The 24,581-nt window shown below is 36.1% G+C and overlaps 1 protein-coding gene across 2 annotated transcripts in view; it reads left to right on the top strand.

Annotated features, from left to right (window-relative positions):
- The window catches only part of LOC149828751 (homeobox-leucine zipper protein ATHB-15-like), a 45,223-nt gene that overhangs the window by 2,483 nt on the left and 18,159 nt on the right, over positions 1–24,581 (top strand). The window contains exons 3-12 of one of the 2 annotated variants that reach the window (XM_090017704.1): positions 1,168–1,268; positions 1,784–1,874; positions 1,971–2,066; positions 2,291–2,404; positions 2,516–2,599; positions 2,733–2,888; positions 3,022–3,096; positions 3,291–3,397; positions 3,470–3,659; positions 4,165–4,350. In XM_090017704.1, coding sequence (XP_089873830.1) covers positions 1,168–1,268; positions 1,784–1,874; positions 1,971–2,066; positions 2,291–2,404; positions 2,516–2,599; positions 2,733–2,888; positions 3,022–3,096; positions 3,291–3,397; positions 3,470–3,659; positions 4,165–4,350 — 1,200 coding nt within the window. Of the gene's footprint in view, positions 1–1,167; positions 1,269–1,737; positions 1,875–1,970; positions 2,067–2,290; positions 2,405–2,515; positions 2,600–2,732; positions 2,889–3,021; positions 3,097–3,290; positions 3,398–3,469; positions 3,660–4,164; positions 4,351–24,581 lie in introns of both variants that reach the window. The other variant, XM_090017705.1, reaches the window with a different exon arrangement.

The following is a 24,581-nucleotide window of genomic DNA, read 5'->3' as shown; positions in this document are numbered from 1 at the left end:
CCATTCATGCCTATCTTTTTCCGCTGAATTTATGATTTTTTTTCTTAGAAGAACCTTTGATTTCTGAAATTAATTCCCGTCTTTGGAATGGACGTGCCTTTGAATCAGATTCTTTAGTGCCATGTGGTTTCTGTTAGAAATTGAAAAAGAAAAAAAAGGAAAAATGGATGGTTTCTCTATTCCATAATGTTATCAATTTCCGTGCGTATCGTTCGATACAAATCGTATATGTTCCAGCCCTGAATCGTCTATTTTTTAGTAAATGTAAACAAATACTAAAAAGTAATTTGTAAAAAAACGAAATATATACATATATATATATATATATATATATATATATATATATATATATATATATATATATATATATATATATATATATATATATGAACCCAATTAGTAAATATTGAAGATATTAAGAATTTAAGAAAAAAAAGGTGCAACCTTTTTAATAAATAATAAAAAATTTATGTACAATGAAAAAAAATTTAGGGCACAGAAAGCTCTCCCTAGGGCCTCATCTTCTCTTGAGCCACCCCTGACTGGGTGTGGCCCAGCTCCTACATAACAGAGCCCTTTCCGATTCCGCCACTTAAATAGTCACCGGCGTCTATGCGAACTTGCGTGGCACGGTTGGCAGAGCTGTGAAACGGATTAAAGACAGAAAGAAGCGGAAAACCGCAGCACAGAGAACTTCCATCCTCTAAAAGACCTTTTTCCTATGATTTCCTTTGTTTCGTTTTAAAGGTGGCAATTATGGAAAAAGCGGAAAAATTCTGTCGCAAGTTGTTCTTTTTAGTGTTCGTTTTGGTTCTCTTATGTTCTTTTTAGATTTTTATTAACAGAGTTTACGTGATTTCCCCCCGAGGATGGGAAATAAACAGCTGAGTTTTAGGATATAATTGAAAAATGTCCATCAAGAGACAAACTGCCCTGACATAATGAGCTAATATGGGTTAGACTTTGGAGGCATCGTTCAGGTTGTAAAATTGTCCGAGTTGTTCAATTAGCCTTCTTGTTAGGCCGTGGATATCTAAAGTTTGGAATGGTAATTGGGCATATTGTCTCCCTAGTGACCTCGGCCTTTACTGTTTGCTGTAACATTTTCCCTCCATTCTTTACTGGTTGTTGTTACAAATGTTAAACTCGGTTCGCTTCTGCTTGCAGGCCTCTGTAGCTGCAACAGATACAAGCTGCGAGTCTGTGGTAAGCAGTGGTCAACACCACTTGACACCATCACATCCTCCGAGGGATGCTAGTCCAGCTGGGTAACTGAAAATTTTCTTTTGCTTTGGATTACCAATGTTGCCTCTGATGTTGAACAATAGTACCTGGACGAACACCCTTCATATATGACGATGAAGTTTTCTTGCGAAAATGAAGCCTTAAGTAGCCACTTATTTTGAAGTGTACATGGAGTTCCCTTCTTGCATTTCTATTGGTGTTTTTCAAGTACCTGGTCCTTGAATGGAATGAATCCATTCAATCCAATTCCAAATTGTTTTTTCCTTTTAGATTTAATGGAAACAATTTGATTGAAATTCTTGTCCGTTTTCACAATAGGGTGTTTTTAGTTTCTTAATTCCGCCAACTTTCTGTGACATTAGTAAGTACGCTTTGATGATTGTGTTCTAGAATCTGGATCAGGTTTTAGAAGTATGTTTCTAACACTGTTGGAATTTTCTTTTTTCTTCATGTTTGGTTCCGACCACATGTTGTGGCTGTTGCTGTTGTCAGTAAAGATGATAATGATAATTTGTTCCCACTTCCCATCTTCTTCTAGACTTCTGTCTATCGCCGAGGAGGCATTAACAGAGTTTCTTTCAAAGGCTACTGGAACTGCCGTGGAGTGGATCCAAATGCCTGGGATGAAGGTAGCTCTAGCGAAACTTCTTTATTGCTTTCTTGTTTTTCACAACCATCTCCTCATGAATGATGAAGAAGCTGATAAATTGTCATTCTGTCTTTAGCCTGGTCCGGATTCCATTGGAATCATTGCTATTTCACATGTTAGCTCAGGGGTAGCTGCTCGAGCTTGTGGCCTTGTAGGTCTGGAACCTGCAAAGGTGTGTCTTCCGCAATTTTTGTTTGGATGCCGGTTGCTCTTTTCCTGCCCTCATCATGATCATCATTGATTGCTTTTGTTACACCATTGTTTAATTTTACTACAAATGCTACAAAATTTTATATATGCTATTCTTTTATGGTTAAAAGTTCTTGGCTCTACCACTCAATTAAGTAAAGAAACAACTAGGAGAGAATGAGTTGTTTGCTGATGGTTTTGTTTCAGGTTGCAGAAATCCTCAAAGATTGGCCTCTGTGGTTTCGTGATTGTCGATCCATGGATGTTTTGTCTGCTCTATCCACTGCAAATGGTGGAACCATCGAACTAATTTATATGCAGGTAGTTATCTAGTTTATCGACTAGTATTCATTATTAATACAATTGAATGCTAGAATCTTGTTGTGGATTCATTTGGATAAATGCATTCATTTTCTGGGCATTTTCTTCTAGACTTATGCACCAACAACGTTGGCTCCTGCTCGTGACTTTTGGTTGCTGCGGTACACTTCCATTATGGAAGATGGTAGTTTGGTGGTATGCTGCATTTCTCTAATTTTCAATTGCATGCTCTCTCTCTCTCTCTATATATATATATGTGTGTGTGTGTGTGTGTGTGTGTGTGTGTGTGTGATCTGCTACAAATGATGTGTTTATGACTGAATTTCAGGTGTGTGAGAGATCACTTAGCAGCACCCAAGGTGGTCCAAGTATGCCTCTCGTTCAGCATTTTGTTAGAGCAGAAATGCTTCCGAGTGGGTACCTTATAAGGCCTTGTGAAGGGGGTGGCTCAATAATTCATATTGTGGACCATATGGATTTGGAGGTAAAACTTATCATACATGAAAATGGGATCTCTGTTTTCTGTTGTTAGTTTATTTACAGTTACTTTGTACCATTACATAATTGAAACTAATAAAAGTGAGTTTTTTCTAATCAAATTTAAGTTGACAATGCAGCCATGGAGTGTACCTGAAGTTTTGCGTCCTTTGTACAAATCACCAACATTGCTTGCCCAGAAGATTACAATGGCGGTCTGATACTGTATCTTCCATTAGTTCCTTTGAGAAAAGAATCCCTTTCTTCATAATCTGCTGATAGTTGTTCCAACATATCCTGTTAAATTGTTGACTTAAATTGGTAGATGTTGTACCAAAACTACATTTCCACTTCTGTCTTGTTTAAATAATTGTACCTGAAGTTGTCTTTTGCCATTCATCCTGTTCAGGCTTTGCACCATCTTCGACAGATTGCACAGGAAGTTTCTCATGGTGCAGTTGTTAATTGGGGCAGACAACCTGCGACCTTACGTGCTCTTAGTCAGAGACTGATCAAGTGAGCTTTGGTATAAACTTTGACTGATTGCACTATATTCTGAATTAGGACTTCAAGGATGAAATTCTGCAGGGGTTTCAATGAAGCAGTGAATGGATTTCCGGATGATGGATGGTCCATATTGATTAATGATGGGATGGATGATATTACAGTTCTTGTCAACTCATCACCCCGCAAGATTATGGGCACAAATGCATCTGAAAGTGGGTTTTTGTCCATCACAAATGCTGTATTATGTGCCAAGGCTTCCATGCTATTGCAGGTTGACTCTGTCAGTTTTTTGAATTGTTGCAAAGATTTTTGGAAAATGCATCTAGGGGTCTTCAACCATCCATGAGACGATGTCCTGCCAATTATTTCTGATGTTCTGCTTTATTATTTTGCTAGTATTTTCTGCTTGATGACCCTAGGAATCACGCATTGTATCCTAGTTTCTAGAAACTAGATTCTGCATTTTAGTGGACCATACTCTTCTTTTCTTCTTTCTTTGGTCTTTTCCTTCTTTAAAAGACTCGGTGGTTGGCAACGTTTTTGAATTATTCTCTATCAATCAAAAACCCTACTTAAATGAAATATGCTAGATCAAATACATTCCAATTTCTGAGGGTTGAACCTCCCTCTCCTTCGGGTTTCAGAAAATATCCTGTTTCAAAACTTCCATGGTTGGGTGGTGGTGGTTTTTCTATCTAAATACCTTTTTAACAATATTGTACCTAGGTTATTAACTAATCTTCATATTTTTCTTTTTCACTGGCTCAATCTTGCAGAATGTGCCTCCTGCATTGCTCATCAGGTTTCTGCATGAACACAGGTCGGAATGGGCTGACAGTAACATTGATGCTTATTCCATGGCAGCTCTTAAGCCCAGCAATTGTAATCCACCTGCACCATGGATGGGTGGCTTTGGAAGTCAGATCAATCTTCCACTAGCTCACACACTCGGGCATGAAGAGGTAAAAAATTACAAATCTTTTCTACTATTCACTCTGTTATGCTGGAAACTCTTTTGTTGTCTTCTTATCAACTTACCCATATTGCTATTTTCTCTTAAATTATATACCTATTTTATGTAACATCACTGAGTTTTCTCTCTCTTTTCTTCTCCCTAAGGAGATGTGTTTTTCATTGCTTGGCAAAAATGTCCCTAGCGACTAGTCGCAAGACAGTGTCTAGTTAGGACAAATTAGTTGGCCAGGACCTGGTCAACTAGGAGGCCTAGCATAGGTGCTAAGCCTGCACCTATCTTGACCTTGCAGTCATATATAATGTTATTATGTAGCTTCAATGAGCTTCTTTGGGATTGGGATGCACAGCCTCATAGCAGTCCTTTGATTGTCTTTTCAGAGAAAACCATAAAAGATATAATATTTTTCTATTATTAAAAAAGGGAAATTGAGCCACCATATGGGAGGTTTTGTTAGGCATATTAAGGCAGAATAGAGGGGGGGGGGACTCATGCTTTGAGAGTCAGGTGTATGTTACAGCGTTCTCTTCTAAGCAAAAGTGTGTCACTGTGGTGGTTGCTTGAGGTTTCTTTTGGTTTTGGAACAAAGGAGAATAACAACCTGCAGTTTTGGTTACGTACTCAAGGGCCTTACCTTTTCTATTTTGAAAGAATCCATTTTGACTGCATAGTTTCTACTGTTTCTTATTATGTTGGAATGTGGTAGGTAATTAGCTCAAATTTTGCTGAATTAAGAATAAGGCTTTATGCTCTCCTTTTCTTTGTAGACATTTATAGGCCATGTTAATCCCTTTTTGGTTGTACTTTCCTTTGCTTATTATTATTATTTGTGTGAGTATTCCTACAATGTGGTAGGACTAATCGGCCTAATTGGGACCAAAAAACCAAAAAAAGAAAAGAAAAGCAAAAAAGTTACATAAAATGTTAAAATTTATAACAAACATATAATTGTGTCCGTGAATGAAGTGTAAGTGTGTAACTCATAACTCTAGTAGCCAAAAGCGTTAAGCAGCACCTAGGCACTAGGCAACACCTAGGCATCATCTAAGGGCTCATAAAAGAATATGATTGTTTAAAATAAAATATAAAAAATCATGACAATAAGGAAAAAACTACAAAACTTAAATGTTTCAAAATACATTACCAAAACATAGTTATAATGTTTTAAACATTATCGAAAACAATACCAATCTTCGTCCCCCCTACTAAGGTACTCGCCTAGGCACCTAGGCCGCTCCTATGCAGTTGGCTTGGGCCTAGGTTACCTAGGTGGGATTCTAACTACTATGTGTATGTCATGAGTCAAGCATGACCGCTATGTTTATTGCCTTTATAAAGAAAAGGATTTGTTTCATTTTTTTTTAGAATGGCAATCCTACGCGATGTGATATTGTCAATTGTTGTGCTTTACAACATTCTAGAGCATCCAATTCCTGCCATAAAGCTCTTAGTTAAGTACTTATGATCTATGTCACATGGATACAAATGTGGGTGTGAGACATGATGCGGATACACTTAGTGCAATATGATAATTTTAAAAAATTAGGACATGGGGACACGCCCGAACACACATATAGATGTATGTATGTGTGAGTGTGTATAAAACAACAATTTAAAGTCACTACATTTAGAAACATCAATTAATGAAACTAAGTTGAAATTGAAATGTAATGTAATTGGTGACAAATTTTAAAAGAAAAATAACTTGTGTGAATATGAAATAAATAAACAAGATCATACAAGAAAATAAATAAAGTTCATGCCACAATGTTGACTGTGCGTGAAACTAGTTTGACTATGTTGATGAAGTGTCGTATCATGTCCGTGAAGTGTCTGAGTGTCGTGTCATGTTAGAATGGGGTACACATGCTAACTGAAGTGTCCATGTGACATAGCTTATGATCCTTTTATATCATGATTTATGGCATACTCATTAAATTTTTTCTTCAAGGTACTGTTAGACATAGACATGCAAGGGCGTTTTTTTCATTTTTACCCACCAAGGGCATTGTGGTTATTGCATGCTGGAAAAAGAGCATATTGATTACATTCTATAACATAGTATATTGTATTATATTAGGGTTAATGTTTGGTATAGTCAATTATAAGTACAATCGACTTAGCAAACAATATTTTTTTTTCTCTCACATCTAACACGATAGATGTGGTCTACAAGTTTTTATTAGTGGGGAACGGCTTTTGTATCGCTGGAATCCGACCTGTATGCAACTCTTTTCGGCAATCCAAATCAATGGCTATAAATGCATTGATTTTTTTCCAACTCATAAAGACATGTTTTTTCGTCGAAAAAACATGATCCAAGGGTCGATTACTACTAAATTGAGTATGCTGAACACATCTATTAGGTTAGGTTGAGTCAAAACAACTTGTATCATGAGATTTCAACTCAATTGTAGGTGCAATCTGTTGTGGCAAATATATACCCATTATGTCAATGTATATTACTATGTAATACAAAGTTGGATGTAATTTGGCCTAACCAAGGCGGTTAGACACTAATTGGATGCTCCAAAGAAATCAATTTTAGGGTCTTTTTCCTCTCTATTAAAATTTGCAGACAGAAGCCAAAGAGGGGCAAGATTTACATTACCATTTAAAAACTTTTATTTAAATTAAATCATCTTACTTTATCATGATGGGATGTTCTAGATGAACACTTACAAAATTTGGAAACTTGCAACATGTGTCTAAACTAGATTACTTAAACTTAGTTAAAAATTAACTTAAGCATTTCTTAACTTGAGGACTAAGAAATGACAATGGGCAAGAAAATCCAATTAGAAAATTAACAAAAAATTCAAGTTATTAAATAGTTGCCTTTTCATGTAGGAAAGCATAATTTGGATGATTTAGAAATTAATATTCAGAAGAGAAGATATTGTTGACACAAATGTGAGAATTAACAATTTTCAGCAATTCTATAACCCAAATACTGAAAATTGAACATAGAATAAAATAATGATTTATGAATTATGTTTGAAATTATTGAAATAGACAAAAAAAATCTATCAAGGATTTAAAATAATTTTGCTTATGATTTGAAGATGAAAACACTTAGGTTTAGATTTTTATCCTAAAAAATGAAATAATGAACATGAGCTTACACATCTAGTAGATAAAAGATCATGTCAATAGGGTTCTTGAATAATGAAGTCCAAACTTTGAAAGCTAACTCTGTAGAACACATAAGGTAAAGGTTAGTATGAAAACTGATCACAACTTTCCCAAACTATGATTAAGGCTAAAGTTTAAGATCTTATGCGTCTAGTGAAATAAATTTCACCTTCATACCATGTTTAAGTAGCAAGATCTGGTCTAAAAAAGTTGCCATATCTGTTGCCATTTGGCTTTTAGTTACCACATCGGCCTTTCTGCATGTTGCTCTTCAATTTTTGGCTCAATCGAAGTAAGAACATAAAAGTAGCAAAACGGAAGCATATGGTGGATGAAGGTTGATTAATTCACTTAGTCATGGTTCTATCGGACACAAGTTATGATATATAGATAAATCATTGATGGCTGAAAACCCCTATGGGCAAGAGGTAAGTACTCATGAAGTTTTATACCGTGGACACAAAAATAGGGCCATGACCATGTCCGTAACAGGACATTCAAACCATATCACTGGCTTCTTCCCATTATAAAAAAGATCTCAAATCAGCATGCCAAGTGAAGACGCACTTGGATATGGAGCTTCAGTTTTGAATGAGTCTGGTTTGTGGCACTAAAGACTGGGGCATATTTTCGGCTCTAAATTGCAAAGTTTAGTGTCCTCAAGAAGTTTTGAAAAATCCAAGCTAGTTGTATCAAATCATGTTAAAGATTTTGTGAGTTGTAGATTAGCCAAAAGTCATGCCTTTTTATTCAAGTCTAGTGATAGGTAATCAAAAAGTCCTTTTGATTTGGTACATTCAGATGTATGAGATCCTTTCTCCTGTTGTGTTAAAAGGAGGATCATCCTATTTTGTGACTTTCATAGATGATTGTACTATATGAATATATTTTATGAAAAATTGAAGTGATCTTTTTGAAAATTTTAAGAGCTTTTGTGCCCTAGTTTAAAACCAATTTGCAGCAAAGATTAAAACACTCCGTACTTACTCTGGTGGTAAATATATTAGTTATGTGTTTGAAAAATTCCTGCAAGAGAGAGATGTGGTTCATCAAAAGTCTTGTCCTTACACTTCCGAGCAAAATGGTGTAGTTAAGAGGAAAAATAGGCATATCTTGGAAATAACAAGAGCTCTTCTGTTTGGAGGAGAGGTACGTAAAGTGCTTTGGGCATATGTAGTTCAACTGAGCATTTATTAGATAAATTGTATGCCATTTGGAGTACTTAAAGTTATATCCTTTTTTTAGAAATTGTATGAAAAAATTCCAAACTATGATATGTTAAAAGTGTTTGGTTGTGTATGTTTTGTTTTGCTAGTTGACAGATATAGGGACAAGTTATCTCCTAAAGCTGTCAAATATTGTTTTCTTTGTTTTGCCGAGGGTAAAAAAAGGATACAAGTGCTATGATTCGGTTGAAAAGAGGGCCTGGGTATCCAGACATGTGGTTTTTCATTAGAATGTGCCATACTTTAGTCAATATGGAGAAAAGTTTGAAAACGATATTGACCTATCTTTTTTGGTTCCCTTTGAAGAAAGGGAAGGTGGGAGAGAGAGGTTGGACAGTCAGGGTAAATAAGTTCTAGCTAGAGAAGATAGGTTTGGTTAGACTTATTCAAGGAGATGTGAAGGTGATTGAAATTCCATTTTTTGATTAAGTAGAAGAGCAGGGAAGTGAAGAGGCGAATTTTGATCACATTCCTATGACTACTGATCTAAGACATCAACAACAAAACTTAGAGTTACCATCTTCCTCTTCTACGTCTTCTCAGTTTTGTAAAAGTTCTAGACCTTCTGTACATCCATCTCATTTCGAGTCTTATGAGTCCTTTGCTCGTCATCATTATGCTTTCTTAGCCTTAATCCATTTCTATGTTGAGCTTTAGTTTTACGTAGATACAGTAAGAAAGAGGAGTGACAAAAAGCCATGGTTGATGAAATGAATGTACTTGAAGGAATACATACATGAGAACTAATAAAACCTCCTCCAAAGAAAAGTATCATTGACAGCAAATGGGTATACAAAGTAAAGAAAGACGAGGTATAAATCTAGATTGGTAGATAAGGGGTACATACAATGTTTTGGCATTGATTTTGCATAAACTTTTGTTCCTGTGGCTCATATTACCAATTTGTACACTACTAGCAATTGCTGCCATGCAACAGTGGGATCTTTGGCAGTTAGATGTCAAGAATGCATTCTTGAATGGGGATTCACAAGAAGTGTATATAGAATTACCACAAGGATACTCAGATCCAGAAGGAAGAGTGTTAAGGTTTCGCAGGGCTCTATATGGTCTCAAACAAACACCTTGAGCTTGGTTTGATAAGTTCAGTTCAGCTGTGAGGTCACTTGGTTTTGAGCTGTCATTATAATTCTGCCTTGTTTGTGTCTTTCTCGACTCTTGAAAGATGTATATTGCTTTTTATCTAGATGATATGGTTGTCACTGGAGATGATATAAAGAGACCAAAAAGATGTAATGAAATACAAGTGCCAAAAATAATGTCACAAAGTGACTACAAGAAGGCACAATCACATAAGCACAATGTCTCTAATGAACAAGATACAATGTGCCACAATGGACAAACACCAAACACACACAAGGGAGAAGAGAGAACTTAAAATAATAAGAAATCTATTATTGAAATGCTTGAAAAAACATTAAGAGGGAAGGGGGAGAAGACCCTTTTATATACACCTCAAGAGGGGCCAAGGGGATCTCCCAAAAGAGTCGTTGGGAGCTCCCTAATGATCACGGTTGTGACCCTTAGGGAGAGTCCCAACGACTCTTAAGGGAATCTCCTTTTTACCCCTTTAATTAATAAAAAGAAAATAGCGGTAGGCCTGTGACAGCCAGCATAAAAACTTAGTCATACCCTATGAATATGAACCAATATGAGAATTTCGTTGGAGCGTTCCCTACTGAGCGACGCGCTGTACTCTATAGGCCCAGAGGCAGTGATAAATGGGCAAGGGTTGCTAGGTCGTCGCCCGGAAGTGACGCGTCACACCGGCGACCGAGTGTGGTGTCAAATAGGCAAGGGTTCCCTCACTTTGTTGGATGGGTGGGGGTAAAGAAGTTAGTCCAAGACCATAAAATTAGGTTAGCCACTTGGAACATAGGGTCTTTAACTGGTAAGTTGGTAGAGTTAATAGATGTTATGTGTAGGAGAAAGATTGATATTTTATGTCTACAAGAGACCAAATGGGTAGGTGAGAAAGCAAAACTGATAGAACCTTGGGGATATAAGATTTGGTATACAGGAATAAATAGGAATAGGAATGGAGTAGGGATTGTTATGAGTCGTGAGTTTATAGATAATGTAGTTGAGGTCCGTAGAAAGGGTGATAGGATTTTACTTATTAAATTAGTATTAGGTACGGATATTATTAATATTATTAGTGTTTATGCACCTCAAGTAGGTTTAGATGATTTCATTAAGCATCAATTTTGGGAAGATTTAGATGCAGTAGTACAAGGGATATCTTATAGAGAAAGGCTTTTCATCGATGGTGACCTTAATGGGCATATAGGCATTAGTAGGGATGGATTTGAGAGTATCCATGGAGGCTATGGTATAGGAGAAAGAAACGAAAGTGGAGAAAGGATTTTAGATTTGGGTTTGTCCTATGATATGATCTTAGCAAAGACTTGGTTTAGGAAGAGAGAGTCTCACCTAGTAACATTTAAAAGTGGGGTTAATACGAGTCAGATAGATTTTTTCCTACTTAGAAAGAGAGATAGGGGTTGTTGCATCGATTGTAAGGTTATACCGGGAGAAAGTGTAGCTACACAACATAGAGTCTTAATTTTAGATCTTAGAATTAGACAATGCCACAAAAGGGATAGACATAGGATAGATCCTAGAATTAAGTGGTGGGCACTGAAAGGAGCTAAACAAGGAATGTTTGTAGAGCAGGTAGTTAAGGAAGTTGATTGGTGTCTCGAGGAAGATTCAGAATCAATATGGAATAAGATAGCGGGTGACATGAGAAAGGTGGCTAAGGAGGTATTGGGTGAGTCTAAAGGTGGTGCACCACTAGGTAAGGATACATTGTGGTGGAACAAGGATGTCAAATTAGCTATTAAGGTTAAAAGAGAGTGTTATAGAAATCTAAGTAAGAGTCGTGATAATGAGATTTTGGAGAAGTATATGATAGCAAAGAAGAAAGCTAAAAAAGTAGTTCGGAACGCGAGGGATAAGGTATATAAGGAGGTTTATGAAAAGTTGGATACCAAAGAGGGCGAGAAGGATATTTATAGGCTTGCAAAGATGAGAGATAGGAAATCGAGGGATCTGGGTATGGTTAGATGTATCAAAGATGAAACGCAAAGGGTTTTAGTCAAAGATGAGGAGATTAAGGAGAGATGGGAAGATTATTTTGATAAGTTATTTAATGAAACTCATGCTCAGGATCTTGGAGACTTCTCCATTCCTTTTCATGAGATGAATCGTGACTTATGTGCAAGATTCAAAAGAAAGAAATTGCTGAGGCTTTGAAGAAAATGAAATCAAGAAGGGCAGTTGGCCCAGATGGTATACCTATCGAGGCTTGAAAATGCTTGGGAGAGAAAGGTTTAGAATGATTGACAAATCTTTTTAACAAGATTTGGCAGACAAATAAGATGCCTAATGAGTGGAGGAAGAGTACTTTGGTGCCTCTATATAAGAATAAGGGTGATATACAAGATTGCACAAACTATCGTAGTATAAAACTCATGAGTCATACTATGAAACTTTGGGAGAGGGTGATTGAGTTTAGGTTGAGGAAGGTTGTCATGATATCGGAGAATCAATTTGGTTTTATGCCTGGAAGAGCAACTATGAAAGCTATACATCTTCTTAGACAACTTATTGAGAGAAATAGAGAGAGGAACAAAGATTTGCATATGGTTTTTATTGATTTGGAGAAGGCATACGATAGAGTACCTAGGGACGTTCTCTGGTGGACAATGATGAAGAAAGGTGTTTCTCTCAAGTACATTAGTATAATTAAAGATATGTATGAAGGAGTAGTAACCAATGTCCGCACTTGTGGAGGGGTGACAACCAATTTTCCTATAACGGTTGGGTTACATCAAGGATTTGCTTTAAGCCCTTTCCTATTTGCTATAGTGATGGATGAGCTTACGAGATCAATTCAAGAAAATGTGCCGTGGTGTATGTTGTTTGCTGATGATATTGTTTTGATTGATGAGTCTAGAGTTGGGGTTAATACTAAGTTAGAATTATGGAGACAGACATTGGAAGCAAGAGGTTTTAAGTTGAGTAAGAGTAAGACAGAATAAATGGAATGTCGGTTTAGTAAGCAACGAAGTAGTGATGGGAGTGTAGTGAAGCTTGGTGAGCAAGAAATACTGGTGGATGATTGTTTCAAATATTTGGGATCTATCATTCAAAAGTATGGAGAAATTGATGGAGATGTAAATCATAGGATAAAGGTTGGGTGGATGAAATGGAAAAGTGCAACTGGAGTGTTGTGCGATCGTAGAATGCCATTGCGGTTGAAGAGAAAGTTTTATAGGATGACTACTAGGCCCGCTTTACTATATGGTACGGAATGTTGGGCTGCCAAGAGACATCATATTCAAAAAATGAGTGTAGCTGAGATGCGTATGCTGAGATGGATGTGTGGAAATACAATAAAAGATAAGATTCAGAACGAGGAGATACGTAAGAAGGTAGGCGTTGCACCCATTGAAAATAAGATGAGAGAGAATCGTTTATGGTGGTTTGGACATATTCGACGAAGGCCTAATGATGCTCCAGTTAGAAGGATGGAGAAATGGGAAAATCTATTAGTTAAAAGAGGTCGGGGTAGGCTTAGGAAGACATGGATGGAGGTGATAGGAAAGGATATGAATGCTTTGAACCTCACCGAGGACATGACATTGGATAGAAATGATTGGAGGAGAAGGATTCATGTGGAAGACCCAGAATGATTTTCTTTTTTGGTTCATATCGCCGACCCCAATTGTTTTGGGATGAAGGCGTAGTTGTTGTTGTTGTAAAAATAAAAAAATACAAAAATGTCCCTAATGGACATGTCTATATATAAGTGTATAAAAAGATCAAATTGCCCTTAGTGGGCATTACAAAAGATATATATATATATATATATATATATATATATATATATATATATATATATCACATTCATATATTTTAACACCCTCCCTCTAACTGATGGTGAGATCACTAAGAGTTTGCTTAGGAGAAATTTGAAATGGGGTGATGGCAAGACCTTGATAAAAAAGCTACGAGTTGATACTCTGAAGTGACATATGGTAGTTGAATCGTGCCCTATAAAAACTCATCTCGAACATAATGGCAGTTCATCTTGATATGCTTTGTTCGTTCATAGAAAGTGTGATTGCTAGCAATGTAGATGACACTCTTATTGTCGCAACACAACTTCGAAGGAATAAAGATAATGACTCCCATATCTTTGAGCAGGCTTCTTGATGAGATAAGTTCAGTTGTAGTTATGGCCATCGCCTTATACTCAGCTTCTGTAGAAGATAAACACCTTTTGTTGTTTCTTATATCTTTAAGAGATTAATGATTCTCCAAGAAAAATGCAATAACCTGTGGTAGAAATACGATCATTGGGGTTACCACCCCAATCCGAGTCACTATAAGCAATTAAATTAAGAGATAAAGGAGAAGATAAAAGTAGTTCTTTCCTTCAAATATTTGATAATTCGCATGATGGCAACCATGTGAATAGTAGTAGGAGCATTTTGGAATTGGCTTGCACTGTGAACGACATCAACAATATCTGGCTGGTAATAGACAAATATGTTAGTGATCCAATGAATTGATGATAAGGAGTGAGATCTTCTAAAGGAGTTCTATCATCGACTCTCATCTTGACATTGATTACTTTTGGAGTCTCCACTTTCTTTTCGTCAGTTAAGCTAAACTTAACAATAATATCTTATACAAGCTTCATTTGAGACAAAACATATTTCCAAGGAGAATATGCAACTTCAATCCTTGAAAATACCTTATAAATCCAAGGTCAAACATATCAAAATTGTTTTTAAGAACATTTTTAATAAATTCAATACCCTTTTTATCATTCCTAATGATGATCATATCATCAACATATAACAATAAAATAGTTATGTGATCACATGCATTCTTAATAAAAAGAACAATATCAGTATAACAAATAGTAGAACCACTATCAAGAACAACTTTACTAAAACAATCATACCAAGCTTTTGGAGCTTGTTTAAGACCATAAAGAGCTTTATTAAGTTTAAGACTTTTTTCTTTATCAATCTCAAGGCTCGACGGAGGATCCATGTAGACTTCTTCATAAAGGTCCCAGTTTAAAAAGACATTTTTGACATCTAATTGATAGATAGGCCATTATTTAATAGATGCTAAAGCTATTAAAGTTTTTACACTAGTCATCGTAGCAACCAGAGCAAATATTTCCTCATAATCAATTCCATATTATTGTGCGTACCCTTTAGCAACTAACCTAGCTTTGTATCTTTCTAATGACCCATCACTCTTAGTTTTGACTTTATAAACCTATCTACATCGAATAACCTTTTTCTCTAAAGGAAGACCTATAATTGTCCAAGTGTTAGCTTTGTTGAGTGCTTCTAATTCAAGTTTCATAGCATAAATCCAATGTGGATGTTGCTTGGCTTCTTTAAAGTTGGAAGGCTCGTGATAGGAATAGATTATCATTAGACAAGTTTTATAATTTGCGAAAAAGGAATCATATGACACAAATTTCTGAGGAGGTCTACTACTAAAAAATTGCCTAGGTAGGGATTCTTCTACTTGGTCTTCTAAGGAAATGTTTTGTGAGTATATGCTAAAAGCATTTTGATGGTCATTTTCCTCTCGCCGAGTATACACATGGATATCATTGGGGTTCTCATTGTGAGAATCATCATTTTGATGAGAATTGTCATCACAATAGTATCATTAAAATCTTTAGACCTATTTCTAGGTAACAAGTCAAAGAGAAAAAAAATAATCAACTTCTTCCTTGGATTTTTTAGATTCAAATGCATTTTGTTCTTCAAGAAAATTCACATTTCTTGAAATATAAAGTTTGTTATTTTTAACATCATAACGCCTATATCCCTGTCCTTGAAAAAAACAAAGCATTTACAACAAAAAAATCTTAATCTTTTAAAATCCAAAGATATTTTGAATAAATTTTCAAAGGAGAAACATTTTTTAAGGATGATGATGGCATCCTATTTATAAGATAAATTGCGGAAAGAGCGACTTCAGCCCAAAAGTTCTTTGGAACATTTTTATAAATAAGAAGAGTTTTTGTTATTCCAATAAGATGCCTATGTTTTCTTTCGACAAGACCATTTTGTTGGAAAGTTTTAGGACAAGATCTTTGATGAATAATGCCATTTTGTTTAAAGTAGTTTCGAAATTCATTTAACATGTATTCGCCTCCAGAATCAGATCTAAAAATGGCTATATTGTTTTGAAATTGATTTTGAATATAGATATGAAATTCTTTAAAAATAAAAAAAATATCAAATTTGTTTTTAATAAAGTAAACCCAAGTGTATCTAATGAAATCATCAATAAAGACAACATAATATGGATATCCTCCTTTAAATATAATGGGTGCTGATCTCCATACATCCGAATGTACTAATTCAAATGGTCTTTTTGAAATAGAGCTGCTATCTTGAAAAGAAAGAGAATGCATTTTTCCAAGAAGACAATCATTGCATGTAAATTGTTTTTTATTACAAAATTTTTTTAAAAAAGGAAAAAAATACAATTTAGAGACACTAGGATGACTAAGTCAATATCTTTAAATTAGACATGACTACAAAATGATTTGGATGACAAAGACAAAAAATTCATGTAATATAGGGCTCCTTTTCTGTGGCATTGCCCAATCCGTTTCTCAGACTAGAGATCTTGCACATAGAAATTGGTAGTTGAAAAAAAGACGCTACATCGAAAATCGGTTATTTGAGAAACAAAGAAAAGATTTAAGTTAAGTTTTGAAATAATTCTAATTTTTGGAACATAAAATTTTGTCTTTGCTCAAAAATTTGTCAAGGTTTCCCATCCTTTTAACATTTAGTGATGTTCCATCGGCCGTGAAAACAAATGATTTAAAAGAATTAAGACTTTTTTTGGATAAAAGAGATGCATTTAGAGTCATATAAAAGGAGTCACTCAAATCAAGGATCAAAGAGGACATACCGGGAGTTGATGAGACTGCGGTAGGTAGAATGTGTGAAAGAGTTGTTTCTCATGAATTGTTGGAGAGTTTCCATAAGTTGAGCAATAAAGTCCTTTATATCTCCATCTCTTCTTGATTCTTCACTTGAATTGCTTAGACTATCTCCAACGGAAGCCACCTTCTTTTTAAGCTTAGGACAATCAAGTTTAAGATGTCTTGGTTCATTACAATAGTGACAAACAATTTTTCTTCCTCTACCATTGTTACTTTTCCAAAAGTGAGGAGGTTTATATGTACTCATGTTATTTCCCGGTTTAGATACCATATGGATCTCGTCAAAGTCTTTTTTAAGAGCCAAACGAGTTTCTTCTTGGCATAGATCGGCAAAATTTTTACTAAGAGGAGTAGAAGCCTTATGAAGAAGGGATCCTTCTAGTTGTTCAAATTCGGGATGAAGCTCATGAATAAATTGAAAAAATCTTTCTCTCTCCATTTGCTCTTGCCTCATGGCAATAGCATTTACTTCTCATTGTGGTTCAAGGAGAGAAAACTCATTCTATGAAGGAGATAAAGTACTATAATAGTCTCTAATACTCATATCCCCTTGCTTGATTCCTCTTACTTTTTCTTGTAAAAGGAAATGCCTAGCAAGATCCTTTTGAATATACGTGCCTTTCATGAAGAACCATACTTCATTTGCCTTTTTAAATTTGGTTAGATTAACATAAATCTTAAGCTCCACACTATTCATGAACCATGCCAATATTTTGGCATGCTCATTTTTTCCAATCTTCAACTTTGGATTGGTATTTTACAAATAGCTTTGGCTGTTTTCTCATCACCTAAAGCTTTTTCTTCATTTCCTTCCTTGGTGAGCTTTAATTGTGGCTCCGGAACAATTCCATATACATATCCCCAAAGTTTCTTGTCTTTGAGGTTGTTTTCCATAACGGCCACCCACATTCTATAGAAGAACAAGAGTGTGAAGCTTAATCACATTCAAACACAAAAGAAAGAAGTCCCAAAAGTGTTCAAACACCAAAGGGCTTTGATACCATGTAATGAAATACAAATGCCAAAAAAATAATGTCACAGAGTGACTACAAGAAGGCACAATCACATAAGCACAATGTCTCTAATGGACAAGATACAATATGCCATGAAGGACAAATACCAAACACACAAGGGAGAAGAGAACTTAAAATAATAAGGAATCTATTATTGAAATTCTTAAAAAAGCATTGAAGAGAGAAGGGGAGAAGACCCCTTTATATACACCTCAAGAGGGACCAGGGGGAGCTTCCAAAAGAGTCGTTGGGAGCTTCCTAGCAGTCACATTTGTGACCGTGTGTGGGGGGGGAGTCCCAACGACTCTTAAGGGAATATCCTTTTTACCACTTTAATTAATAAAAAGAAAATAAGAAAAACAAAAATATAAAAATACAAAAATGTCCCTAATGGACATGTCTATTTACAAAGGGATTGGGGTGTTTGAAGTATTTTCTTGGGCTTGAGATAGCCTACTACCCTAGGGGATTATACTTGTTCTAACATAAATATGCTACAGATTTGGTTGTGAAAGCAAGATTGACAAATGATTCCAAACAAGTAAAATTTTCAATGGAGGCAAACTTGAAGATGAGGGCAAGTGATAGTGTTGAGGTAGAGGATCCTCTAATATACAGGACTTCAGCAGTCACAACTACCATGGCCCTATACTTTGCCTCAGTGTTGGATCGAACAATGGTTTTCTGCTTTTTGCTTTCCCAGGAGACAAGATGAGAACCTAAATGGACACCATAACCTGTAACAGATCTCCTTGTAGTTAGGTCACTAGCCCAATCAGCATTTGAGTATGCAATCACTTTGATGGAATGATGGGTATTCATACCAGTCGGTTTCATATAAATAAGTCGATCAAAAAGAGTGCCTTTTGATATAACGAAGAATTCACTTTAGTGCTTCCATATGCTTTGCTTGAGGCCTGTGCATATAGTGAGACACCTGATTTACAACAAAAATTAAATCAAGTCTATTAAAGTCAAGTATTGTAGAGATCCAACTATGCTTTGGTATTTTCTGGGGTCTTCCAAATAGGTATCATCTACTGAGTCTGCACTCAAATGCATGTGAGTAGCCATCAAAATATCCATGGGCTTACATTGTAATATCCCATCGTGCTATAAAATATCATGGGCATACTTTTGTTGGGAAAAATGAGATGGTTAGACTGCTGGTCCACCTGCACTCCAAGAAAGAATCGGAGAGGTCCTAAGTCCTTCATACGAAAAGCCTTATGCAATAGTGACTTTATCTCATTAACTCTTTCGATGTTGTTTCCTGTAATGATGATGTCATTGACATAGACCAAAATGATAGTGATATCTGACTGTATCTTTTGCATGAATAAAGAATAGTCACAATGACTTCTTTCAAATCCAAGAGTTTTCACAACAGTACTAAAAGTGTCAAACCATGCTCAAAAAGCCTGCTTAAGACCGTAAATAGCCTTTCTTAGTCTCAATATAAAGGTGTTTGGGTCTCCTTTTGAATACCCAGGCGGATGCTCCATATACACTTGTTCACACAGGTTCCCATGTAAGAATGCATTTTTAACATCTAACTGAAATAAACTCCATCCATGTAATACAACCAATGATAAGACAATTCAAATAGTTTTCATCCTGACTATAGGACTGAAAGTTTTATCAAAGTCCAAGCCATGCTCCTGTGTATACCCCCTTTGCCATGAGTCTAGCTTTAAAACGTTCAATGCTATCATCTGACCTCCGTTTAATTTTATATACCCATCGACACCCAATAACATTCTTGTTTGAGGGCATGAGAATCACTTTCCATGTATGACACTCATGGAGTGCAACAATTTCATCATTTATAGCCTCTGTTAAGCGAGAATCGATGCTTGCCTCAACAAAAGACTTGGGCTCTTGAACATGTTCAAGGGCTTCAACATATGTGTAAAAATCTATTGAAAAAGATTCATAGCTTACCCATCTAGATGGCGAATTTCTCACTTGAGTACTCATACGAGTGAGAGCATCTCCTGAAGGTCCTAAGTCTGGATTATCAGGAGCATATGCCGCAAGACTAGTATCTTTAGGAGGTGTTTCTATGGGCTTCTGCTGCTAGTCCGAAATGGGAGAAAGGACAACATCATGTGGCGGCATCGTGATGGCATTATTGGACTGATGTGCTGGTTTCGTTCTAGCGTAAACCTGGTCGAAAAAGGAACACTGACTTGTCTTTGGTGCACGAGAATCCGAATCAGCAGTTGTGTTGGACGAAGGTGGGACATCAACATCATGATTTCGTGCACTTGGTACTGCATGGGAGGAAGGCCAAAACGACTGCAAGAGATCAGAATTGGATGGTTTCTGTTGACTGCCACGAATATGCTCATCGAAAACATGTCTTGAAATAATAACCCACCATATAGCAGAAAATGAGTTGACTCTCCTCCAAGGGTGGATAAGGGCATTCTGTTTATTAAGTGGACCGCTGTATGAAAAGCTTCCGTCCATCGACCCTCCTTTAAATTGGCATCATACATCATTGTTAGGGTCGTTTTGACTACATGTCGATGCTTGCATTCAACGACTCTATTTTGTTGAGAAGTTATAGGACAACTCAACTTATACTGAATACCGTTATCATGTACAAAACATGTGAATTCATTTTACATGTATTCACCACCACCGTCACTTTGTAAGGCAATTTTTTTTCTTGAGAATTGGCTTTTCAGATATGATTTGAATTGACGAAATATGGGAAAGACTTGATCTTTTGATTTCAAAAAGAATATCCAAGTAAAATGAGCATAGTCATCGACAAAGATTAAATAATATTTGGATTTTGACAAAGATATAACAGGAGAAAGACCCCATCATAAAAATGAATGTGTTCAAAAAAGAAAATGAAGCCCTTTTATTAGATCTTGAAAAAGAGAGTTCATAATTCTTACAAATTCGACAACTGACATAAGAAGAGACACTTTGGTCTTTAACATAGTGAGAACTTTATTATACAAAATATAAATAAAGCTGAAATTGCAATGCTCTAATCTACAATGTCAGACATTGGCATCCTGTCCAACAACAAACTTCGAAGAAGAGAACAAGGTAGGACTAGCTGAAAAAGTAGCTGACGCATTCGGGACTTCATTAAGTAGGTACAAATTCTTGCATCTCCTTCCCTCAGCGAGCGTCTGATTCATGTAAATGCATTTCACAAAAACATAAGACGGAGAAAAGGTGATACAAGAATTAGTATCTTGACATAACTGAGAAACGAAAAATAAATTTTTTTGAAGATTAGGAACGCGAAAAATATTTGACAAAGGAAGTGGACCTCTACTAGTAGGAACAATAGTAGTGTCCCCACGAATGATGTGGTGATGTTTTCCATCTCCAATGATCACACATCTATTTCTATGATAAGGTTCATAATAAGAGAGTTTACCTGAATCTTTAGTAACGTGGTTTGCTGCCCCAGATTCCAAGAACTAGCCTTGATAAGACTTTGATGACTGTGACATGCCAGGATGCGCTGTCCAAGGGTTCCCTATAGGATTATGAGGCTGCTGAATATTTATCTGTCCAAAACCAACATTAAGTGTATCCATATTATAAGAAGATACAACTGATGGAGCTGCTGCAATGTAAGGGCGCTGTATAAAATTAGCTGAGATGCATGTGTGAACCAACCATATGTTGACCAGCTCCAGCCAATGCATGAAAATGAGGAGGTATAGGCACCATAAGTGGTCTGAATATTGGTACATATCGCTAGTAACAATTAGAAGTGGTATGACCTTTCTTTTCACATATTTGGCACATGACATTTGAATTATTTTGGGGTATAGGTAAAATGCCTGCACCTCGACCACCACCATTAAAATTACGCCCACGCCCTCTGTCTCTTCCTCTAGATATAGAGGAACCAGTGTATACTTGGGCAGCAACCAATACTTTATGATTTACTTCATTCTTTTAAGGTGTAGTTGACAAACCAAACATGGTCTCATGCTCCAACCACATAGTATGCAGGCGATCAAAAGGTGGACGCGGTGTCGTGCTTGTATACACAGTGATAAACATATTATATTCTGTCCCCAGTCTTTGAATAATTTTTGTGCATATATCCTCATCAGACAAAGGAGAACCAATGGCTGCCAGTTGATCCACAACTTTTATTTTTGAAAGATAATCAACAACAAAGGAATCACCGCTTTTTAAATCTGCAAATTTGGCTTTCAATTGATATACCTTTGGAGTAGAGATCTCTTCATACCAGTGATGCAAAACATCCCACAACTCCTTCGTGGGAATGCCAGAGGGAATATGCAACAAAACTTCACGTGAAAGAGTGGTCGTGATGAATGCAACTGTTGTTTGATCACCTTTCTGCCAGGTAATAAAATCAGGATTGCGAAGTTGAGATTTCACTGTCTTTTCTGAACTTCCTTCCTGCACTGAAGTTGTTTGGGAAACAAATTCCAAAGGTATAGGGATTGACCCGTCAAGGTGTCCCATTAAATCATAGCTGCACAAGAAAGAAATAATTTGCTTTTTCCAAGTAGTAAAATTTGTGGAATTGAGTTTTTTGCTGAAAAGATGGCTGAGGAAAGCACATTGAGCCTAGCCATTGTAAGAACAACAGGAGAAAAAAACTACAAACTAAAAAATGAGAACAGGAAAAAAAATAGTAACATTCTTTTTTTTTCAAGGACAGGGGGTGATGTCTATCGAGATAGCGTTGTCACAAAGATGTTCCTTTTTTCCCTTCCTTTTTTTAGGACAAAAAACAAATCAGATCTCGATATGGTCTAATTTGATTCAAAGAGACAAAGAAAACTATATTTGATACATTTTCGATCAGATCTTTAGAGAAAAACAATAGACCTCAATGATTGACGTGGAGAAAAAGATAGATCTGATATGATTTCGATTAGATCCGTAAGAAAAATGACTGATCTTGACGATTGGAAAGGAAGAAAGGTAGATCTGATGTTATTCTGAAAGCTCTATTTTCATGATTCAAATGGATAGAGGATGATATGTGAATTATGGGTCTACAATTCATACTTGTAATGATAGGAGTATATTTAAAACATACAATATCATAGGGGAAGACAATCAAGTCTACATGAGAGACTCTAATCCTGCAAATTTTGAAGAAAAAGAGACCGTAGAACTAAAATTCACATTAAAAAAAGATCTTATCCTCACGAATGTATACCATGTACCTGCTATGACTTAGAACCTTGTATCGGCCTTCCTACTGACCACACATAGTTTTAAGCTTGTCTTTGAATCCAATAATATAATATTGTCAAAGAACTGTATATTTGACGGAAAAAGGTAGATCTGATCTGATTTCGATCAGATCAGTAAGAAAAATGACAAATCTTGACGATTAGAAAGGAAAAAAGTTAGATCTGATATTATTCTGATCAGATCTGAAAGAAAAAGATATAGATCTGGTGAATGCGCACTAGATCCGATATAGAAAACACAATAAAAACGAAGGAGAAGAGATGATCTGATTCAGAAATCATATATGCTTTAGAAAATAGAGCGACAAGGAATCTAAGGACGAAAAGAATATGTGCAGCCAAGATTTAATAGGACATACCTTTTTGCTGGTTCTGATACTATGTGAGAATGCCTCCGGAATAGGTTTTCTTGCACAAGCAACAAACAAGAGAGAAAAAAAGAAGAGAGAAAAGATGGAGTTCCCAAATGAGACGTCATCCATTGTGGGTGGCATGTTTTTGTATTTATATTTGAGTGCTGAATATACAATAATACCCTTCACTTAACTGGGTATTTACAATATATATATATATATATGCATATATATTACATCACGATGGATCTCATAGATCCAGATCCGATCCAACCAACATATTCTTAACAACCGGATCATCTAATGCCATCTTTGTTGGAGTGTGAAGCCTGATTTCTACTTGATATAAATGTTGGAGTATGGAGAGTAGCTTTGTGATTTTACTCATAATAAAGATTTTTTTACCTTAGCCCATTTTCTTGAGTGAAAAAATTATGAAAATGCAATTTTTTTTACCTTAACCCACTTCTTTGGGTGAAAAACGGTGGAAATGTACTCTTGACGAAATCACGAAAGCCCTCTCTCTGACGCAAAGATCGGTCTCCAAAATGGTCTCACAACTCCTAGGGTATATGGGAAGCTCTTCAGTATGTTATGTACGAATGAGGGTTTCACCCCTCAAAAGTGCTTTAAAACCCAAAAACATAAAAGCACAATTTTGCTCATTTTTAAGTCTGCATGCACCATATCATACGATACAGCACCATATCGTATGATACATGCGATACACCTACGATATACACCTGCGATATGGGTGTGTATCGTATTGATCTCTTGCATCGATATGATACATTTCATACGGTAATTACAACATTGACTTGGATTGTAAGTGCAGTTAGTGATGCAAAGGTAAACTGTAATCAAACAATAAAGAAAAATACAAGAATTGGCTATAGGCAATAATCCAAAACACAAGCCACAATGAGCAATACAAAAGGCCACTAAGGGCAATTACAAATGCAGCAAGGCACAAGAGAGTGAGAACGAGAGAGACAACAACAACAACAACAACAACAACAACAACAACAACAACAACTACGCCTTCATCCCAAAACAATTGGGGTCAGCGATATGAACCAAAAAAGAAATTCATTTTTGGTATAACACATGAATCCTTTTCCTCCAATCATTTCTATCCAATGCCATGTCCTCGGTGAGGTTCAAAGCATTCATATCCTTTCTTATCATCTCCATCCAAGTCTTCCTAGGCCTACCCCGACCTCTTTTAAGTAATATATT

The sequence above is a fragment of the Nuphar pumila genome, chromosome 9 (assembly GCF_984573655.1).
Source record: "Nuphar pumila chromosome 9, dmNupPumi1.hap1.1, whole genome shotgun sequence".
NCBI lineage: Eukaryota > Viridiplantae > Streptophyta > Magnoliopsida > Nymphaeales > Nymphaeaceae > Nuphar > Nuphar pumila.
This window is presented reverse-complemented; position numbering and strand designations above follow the sequence as displayed.